At 45.2% G+C, this 8,397-nt stretch overlaps 1 protein-coding gene across 1 annotated transcript in view; it reads right to left on the bottom strand.

Moving 5' to 3' along the window:
* Positions 1 to 5,023: 5,023 nt before the first annotated feature.
* The window catches only part of LOC128878336 (segmentation protein even-skipped), a 5,605-nt gene continuing 2,231 nt past the window's right edge, over positions 5,024 to 8,397 (bottom strand). The window contains exons 2-3 of the mRNA XM_054126463.1: positions 8,083 to 8,270; positions 5,024 to 6,884 (exon numbers count right to left, since the gene is read on the bottom strand). Of these exons, the coding sequence (XP_053982438.1) occupies positions 6,126 to 6,884; positions 8,083 to 8,270 (947 nt within the window). The 3' untranslated portion in view covers positions 5,024 to 6,125. The remainder of the gene's footprint in view (positions 6,885 to 8,082; positions 8,271 to 8,397) is intronic.

The following is an 8,397-nucleotide window of genomic DNA, read 5'->3' as shown; positions in this document are numbered from 1 at the left end:
CAGACCTAATCCAGTCCTAATCCAGGCCTGCGAGCTGTCCACAGCGGTTGATTCGTAACTACTGCAATAAAGCTTGGACTTGATGACCATTGTGTTTTGCGGGGAGAACTGGCAAGAATTTGTTAAAACTGATTTTCCTTGTGCAAGGGTATAGTTGTCGACGACGCGCCTTTGTTCGAGACTACTCGAGCCAGATAGCGGCTCGAGGTTCCCACAGGATATGAAAATGGCAGCGATTAGTTTCTCGAATTAATTCCCACAGATTTCCATGGCGTCGATAATCGATCGACAAAAGGACAAAGGTGTACCGGAGGCCTCGAAAAGATCGGTCACGGTTCGTATCGAGACTCGCGTCGTGGATAATATGGCCCAGTTATTTATTGGCACCAGCCATATCAGGATTCGGCATGCTTGCCGTTTACAAGGGAAACATTACCCCGCAAGAGATCGAACGTGTCGATTAAAATCGGGGATCGTCCGCGTCGAATCGATTCGTAGGATGACGCAGGTCCTGTTCCACCGATCACCCTTGTTCGACTCTTTTTTCCAACGCGGTGTTGGTATAATTTTTAGGTAGAAGGATGTACTTGGCTGTATTCAGAATTCTCTCTACAATGTTGACAATTTTTAGTAATTTTTCTATGTATATTTAACGAGTTTGTGTAGTGTCAGAGTTAAGTCACGGTCGAAGAGTCGGTTTTTCAACCCAACGACACCGCCTATGATTGACTCCGATGATTCCGAGGATAAACATCGTCGCAAAAAGCTAGCTGTTTACGCGCCAAAGTTTTTACGCGAAAGAAGACGGAAAAAGAACGCTGAAAACGCTTCGAAAACGAAGCGAGTTTGACACGAGGGTGCGGACAAGCGAACGATCGTGTTCGCGGTGGAAATCTTTGCGACCCGCAGCGGTACTTTTTTTTCTGGGTCGAAAAACTGCATCGCTGCAGCCCTGTTAGAAAAAACCGGTAGAAAAACCAGGGCAAAAACTGGGCCCTCCGCAAAAACGGAGGAAGGAAGCTACCGGAAAAAAAATTTCACGAGGAAAAGGGTTAACGTCTTCGAACAAACGTTAACTGGACGCTTCGTGGGGCTCGTAAAGATGCCCCGTTTTTTTTTTCGCTGCAGAAGAAATCGTGGGGTTTGCTGCGTTTAGGGCTGCTAGAGCTGTATAGCGCACCCCGATGGCTTCTGTTGGCTAACAGAATTTAATGTGGCTCTTACGAGGAACACTGGTAGACTACTGATGTTTATGTATATCCATATTTTGATATATGTACATATACAGACGAAGAACAGAATCTCAGTCCAGAGATGAATCTCCCACTTTCCATTTTGTCTTTGATTAACGTTTTTAAGTTTGCAGAGAGGCTAGAAATAACGTTTACAAGTTCCGTGAATGAATTAATCGAGATTTGCATTTATTTCTCCCTTTCTTACTCGACTTCGTAAACGTTGCGACGAACAGGTAAAGCCTGTCGCCTCGTCTAGGATTTCTGGAAGTCGTCTTTGGGAAAGGTAGACGCCTCGTCATGGTTCAATCACAGCCGGGGAGCTAAACATCCCCCCTTGGGTGCGAGAGACGCCACAGGACGTCCCGTGGGGTGCTACGCCTCCACGCTTTCACGGCTAACAGGGAGCTCCTTTTAACAGTTTTGACTTTTCAATTAGCCACAGGTTCGCCTTCACCCAAATATTGTGCCTAATGTCCCTTCGCTACGCACCGCCCAGAAACATTTTTCAAAAGTTCGCCCCGAGTCGAACGAGTTTCAACGCTTCGAATCGATCACTCCGTTTTGCGCAGAACGCTTCCATTTATCAGTCTGCTATGTATCTGGACCTGAAACGTCCGAGGAAGGACCTCTTATTCGATTAAAAATTCTTTCTCGAATAAAAAATGCGGGGAGCAAGTAGGGTAAGACGGGATGATGGGCCTATCGCCCAAGTATCGACGCAGTCAATGTTTATCTGTTTCGTTGATCGTACAAAAGTTGATTTACCTCATCTTTACTAAAAGTTTTCAGTGATTTTCTCATCCATCTGTATATCTGTACAATGTTTCAAAAATGTCGAATCTTTGCTCGAGAACCTTTCACTCCCGTTCGGCAAACAAACGTGTCCCCGCAATGTTTCAAACAGACTTGGAACATTCTCCGTTCGACGTGAAAATCGAAATTCGATTCGCAAGGGATACGTTCGGTCGGGGGTTCCCGTGTTTCGGTTGCAGCTCGCGCGGACACGTAACTTCGTAGTTCGCAACTACGGGCGGTCTATGGAGACGTGACCAAAAGCTGTCAACATTTCTTTACGCCTGCGAGACAAACTCGATCACGGTTTAAACTCGTCTCAGAAATTCCGCTCTTTCTTTCCCCGCGGACAAAAAAAAAAGGGGATCCTGCCGTGAAGCGCTTCCTGCGGTCGCAACAAAACCCATCGAGCCCACTTACGAACGTCGATGACAAGAAAAGTCCCTGGACGCTTTTCCTGACGATCGCATCTCGCGTTGACCACTTCAGGAAGCAAACGCAAAGTATATAGTACCTGTCATTACGTATAAATTATAGATTTAACTAAAAGTAGATAGCAATCTCTTCGAAAAGAATATCTTGTAGACACCACTAACTAACTTTTACACGAGCGTACTGCCAAGTAAATAAATTCTCGGGTATCCAGAGTTCGCGAATAAAGATCAGTCGCTATCGCGACATCGATCATTTTCTTTCTCTGCTATTCAACGAAGCTACGGGCCGGGCTAGTTCGTCAAATATTAATATCCAATTTATGCCATCGATACAGAGAATCATCCCCCAATATACGAGCTCGTCCTTTGAAATTACGTCGAGGGATCCCTTGGTTGAGCGGGTCGTCACCCCTCCTGGTTAGACGATGGTCACCTTCGGAGGAATCACAGTCGATCGTGGAATTGCATTATCTTATCTGACGTGCCATTAAGCGCCGTTTAGACGACTTCTTCCTAACAATCTATTTGCAGTATTGTTCGCAGGGGTAGATTGCCAGCAGCCTCCTTGCGTCAAGATAATCAGCGTAGGGTAGTCTCCTGCTTTCGATGGTAATAACGCTTTATTTATGGGAGCCAACGTGTGCAAGACGTTTGGACAACTTTTATATGGAAAGATAAAACGTATTCGAATCAAGCTTGGACTCAATTTCTTATATTTCCTAGATAGATCTCCACTACAAGTCGCCTGATTAAAAAGGCGCATAATTAATATTCATCTACCTGAATGTTTCTCAAAATAAACAATACGGATCGAGATGATGTTCTACGTTTAAAAACGAACCAGTCAAAGTATTATTGCCCCATCCACGGTTTGGAGAAAAAAAGGTGGAGGGTGGAAAAAAAACGACTCGCCAACTACCCCTGTGACTATTTGACCGTTGGAATAAAGCTAAACGCTTTACGAGGATGGATTCTCGCGCGGAAAATATAACGCTTAAATATTTTATAATTCCTTGACGAACCTTCGTGCCTCGACTCGGCTGATAGCATTTTTCCGAAATTTTTTCGATGATTTTTTTACGAGCCACCAACAAAACGGCTCGTTTTATATTTATGACGGTAGATCAGCGCGGCCAGTTTTTTTTCTCCTAGCCTCCTCGGAGATTTTATGATTTTACGAGTGGGCAGGTATTTTGGCGTGTCATCGCAACTGCCAGCGAATTTTGCGTTCAGTTGGAAACAGTTCTGGTCTACCAAAGGTAGCGTCGACATGTGAAGCACTCGTTGGAGTAACTTGAGCGTATAATACGTAACTGAATCGATAAAGTAAAGCCACGATTCAATATATGATAATGCATTCATAGTCCGAGTCGTTTTATTCATATTTTGATTAACGAATTCTATTTCTTTTCCATGGACTATCATCGTTCATCCATTTCGTTAACTTTGCGAGCTGTGAAAGGTGATAGGGAAAGGTCGGATCAAGAAGTGATCCTCGATCTACGTAGAATCCTGAGCCAGGATTAGTTGTAAACGTCGGTCACGTTGCTCGACATGTTCCAAAGTGAACACGAAGCGTTCTACCTTAAGTGGACTAGACAGCTGAATTGGTTCGAAAGAGTCTTCTCTAAACTGCGAAACATCGAATGCAAGTCCGGTATTCTTTTACAAGTGACAACTTGACAATTTTTTTTTATTTACTTTTACACTCAGATTTCCAAGCTATTTATCCCGAGTCTGGTGTTCAGGAATCACCGTTTGCCTCTTCGAGGACACATTTGTCCACCCCCAGGCGGTTTCACACAATGGGAACAATTCGCGACGAATAAAGGGAGACGATGGGGGAACGTGGGTGGCAGTGGATTCATCGTTGAACCGCAATGAATCGTTAAGCCTGTAGCGTTCATACGGAATTATCTCGTTTCTCCGACGAAATCGCTGGAAGAATTAATTGCAGCCAGTAAATCTCCCCGATTCGTAGTTCCAGCTATTTATATCCACTCAACGCGTCCCATGTGCTCTCACGATTATCTTACAAAAGCCACCACCCTCCTCGCGATCAGCCATTTCTTTTCTCTCTTCGCCCACCCTTTGTCCTGTATTTAATTTTGAAACTTTATCAGCTTCTAATTGTGCGAAAAGTTCCTTCGTTTTCATTCAAGTTTAGCCAGGAGGCTTTGCGTTATACTAATCATAATTTATAGTCATTAATAATTCACGATAAGAGATTTACTAATTTTCTTCTCGTGAGTTCTATAATATGTATATACGTGTGGACGAACGAAAATGAGGGAAAGCGCCGAGGTTATTACGTACGTCGAGGGAAAGGGAGATATAATAACGATGATTGATTCGAGACGGAATAAAACTTGGATTGATGGATGCCCAGTCTCGAGAGAACTGTTAAAAATCTATCCACGCTATGCAAATGAGAAATAAGTTACTTTTAGGAATGGTATTATACAACGTTTTCAATAAAACTCAAGTGGAAAGGAAATATCGATAATTTCTTTCTACAGGAAATAAAATGAAAGAAGACACATAGAATGGAACGGGTGTCGAATAATCGTAACAACGCATTTATGGTTCATATATAATAATTATTCTTTATCTTTTTTTTTTCCATATATTTGATCGCACCTCTTTAGGTAGACACATAGGTACTGAAGCATAAATATCGACAGTCTAATCGAAACGTTTGATCGTGGCTCTACAAATTCGTAGATAATGACTACAATATATTACTTAAGACTCGATTACTGTACATCGCTACACGGTAACTATCTATCTAATCACACTCAAGCATCGTTGTGTTCTCCTATACAAACGTCGCACTGCGATTTCATTATCGTTATTAACAGGTACATGGTTGTTTACAACCGATCGACGTATTTACACTCCGCTGACATCGTTTATCGATCGACACCTATTCACGGTTTAAAACGAATATATTACAAGGGACTATATACACATCTGTATACACGGACACGATTCTTTTAATTCTATTCTAATCGGCAGAAGTCGAACGCGAATCGTGACGTCTCCACGTCTGCTATTTACACATAGACCTAAAACGATAGAGAAGATACAAACAATTTACATTCAACTACGATATGTACATCCGACAAGCGATCCGAAACTGTGACTCTAAACGTTGGATATCCATTCCTTAACATTTTCCACGTCTCTACTGGAATTTTTCGCGACTCATAAGGATCCATTAAAGTCGGACCTCTTCTTGAGTTGTTGCAGAGGATCAACACCTACTGGTAAAAGATGAATGCCCTTGCTGGGCCAGCTACTAGCTCGTCACGATGATCGATCAACATAAGTTCGTACGTATAAAAGATAAAATACAATTTCGTCTTCGAAGGGTAAAATAAAATTCGCTATGCAGCGATCGAATGATAAAACTGCGGCTATGTCCAATGGTAAAAAGAGCAACCAAGCGTAAAAAGTAGGTGATATCTACAGAGATCCCTTCTACAAGAAAGACGGTGTCCAACCTTCGAGCTTTCCTTCCTCTGCAGAACACGCTCTCATCCTAAGAAGTTCAAGAATCACTGCTCTCGAACTCAAACCTCCTCGACGGTACCTCCCTTCGGATTCACCCGATTCCAAGCGTTCAAATCATCGCTCCCGCGAGAAACCTGGCCTACTACTCTTACGCCCTCTCGGTGATGTCGTTCTTGTACGGCTGGAAGAGCTTCGGGGGATCCATCTTGGTCGCCTGGACCACGCTGGGCGTCGTGACGATGCTGGTGTACGCGTGCTTGCTCTCGAAAGCTCCGATGGCTTGAATGGTGGTTGGCAGACCGACCATCCCCGATGGCATCTTGATCTGAGCGGGATGCTGGCTTTCGGGCGGAGGGGTGGTCTTGTCGTGCATCTGCTGGCCGTTGTGGTGGTGATGGGGTTGCGTTCCGACGCAGTCGCAGTCGCTCGACGCGTCCGAGGGCACTGGGCTCAGATCCGGCAGCAAGGTCGGTCTGTAGGTGGCTCCAACTGTGGTGGGTGGGTTGTTCACCTGGAAGGCGGTGTTGCCAACAGTGGGAACGCCCAGGCCTGACAAGTGAAGGGGAGGCAGTGAATGGTGAGGCTGCAAGAGATGAGGGTGAGCCGGATAAGGGGCCGCTGTGCGCGGATGAGGCCGGTGAAGGGAAGACTGGCTGTTGGGCACCCCTGTTTGGTACGGCGTGTACCTGGCCGCGTAGTACGCTGCAGCAGCGGCTGCTGGATAACTCGATGGCGCCAGGTGCGCGGGTGGTAATCCTGGGGCACCGTGATAAGGCGGTGGTGGCAGCGTGGCCGTCGCTGCGGCCAGCAGGGTTGCTGCCAGGGTTGGATCCGTGTACATGGCGTACGGCCACGCCATCGCCATTCGCTGCCGTTTGTCCTTCATGCGACGGTTTTGGAACCAGACCTGCAATTTGAAAGAAATCGGTCTGGTTAGAGTTGTAGACGAGTGAGAATCTAAAAATCTATTTTTCTCTGTGATGTTTGGGGATTTATTGGAAACCTAGAGGGGTGCTCTATCCAAAGGATGAATATCCTTGGCAAGGAGCATCACATGTACCAGCTCATGGATTTTCATAACGATTTATCCAAATCCACCATTCCAAAGCGATCTTCCGAAGAGTTAAGAAAGAAGTAGAGTTCGAAGTAAGCCTAACGTTTCCGTCGTTTAACACCTCGATCATTTCCATCGGTAAGCGTTTTATAGCTACCGTGAAGCTGGGGCCGTGCGAGATGAGAAATTAAGGGAACCATTAAAGTCAAAGGTGGCCCGGGAAAACCGCTAATTAAAGTTATTAACACCTCGGACCGGTTCGAGAGATATTAAGAAATCACGGAAAAAGGATCAAGGGGATTGTGGCGAAGCAAAGACCGAGAAGCTCGTGTTTGCCTTTCGTGATTGACTATTTGCTCGCTCGAGAAGGCAGGAGAAGAATCACGGGCACTGAAAGACTCTCCTCCCTCTCTCTCTCTCTCTCTTTCTCTCTCTCTCTCTGGCGAGCTATGATCGCCCATCAAGTATGGCGGATGGAGCAAAAAACCTCCGACGCTCTCGGTTCATCCTGCGCAGCTAAAAACTTCTAATTGCCTTGATCGAGCATCTCGCGCCTCGAGTGAGCCATTTTTGCGACTCCCCTCGACCCTTCATCGCGACGGTTTGCAAACTATTATAAAGAATAAAGAATTTCAGCTAGCTAGAATAAGATCGTTAAAGGTTTGACGAACGTAAAATCGAACGCTAATTTCTTTCGCAAGATATCCGCGCGTCCCTCACGAAAATTGCGCAACGAGAAGTGTTCAAGGTGTTCAAGTTATTTACTGTTCCTCCGTGACGGTCGATTACCGCCATTAATTAAACAGACCGAGGTGTTAATAGAACACTTTTCTACGCGGGTCGGACGATGAGGTCACTGTTTACTGAACTTTACCGCGACGTGTTTGCCTATCCTCGACAAATATCCCGTTGCGGAGAGGATGAAACGAAATTCTAATTGGCTAGCCTGGGTGATTAAACTACTAGGAATCTTTGGAAATATTCGAAAACCCTAACGACGTGAAGTCAATCTGGAACGCGCTCCTCGTACCGATCAAAAATTTCTACGCACCTTGATCGTGGACTCGGGCAGGTGCAGCAAATCGGCCAATTGTTGTCTTCTTGGCCTGCTCACATAGTTCTCTCGGTGGAATTCTTTCTCCAATCGAGAGAGTTGTTCTCTCGTGAACGCCGTTCGATATCTTCTGATATTGGGGTCCATGGAGGACAAAGGCTGCTGCTGATGCGACGGCGAGGTCTCTGCGAATCAAAGAGATACTTCATTCATTTTAAATATTCAATTTTATTGTTCGATTTGTGCGAGTAAACGAAGGTAGATTATTATTCCCATTCCTGTAGTTGCTCTGCCTCTCTCATCAAAACAAAT

Source organism: Hylaeus volcanicus, chromosome 1 (assembly GCF_026283585.1).
Source record: "Hylaeus volcanicus isolate JK05 chromosome 1, UHH_iyHylVolc1.0_haploid, whole genome shotgun sequence".
Lineage (NCBI taxonomy): Eukaryota > Metazoa > Arthropoda > Insecta > Hymenoptera > Colletidae > Hylaeus > Hylaeus volcanicus.
This window is presented reverse-complemented; position numbering and strand designations above follow the sequence as displayed.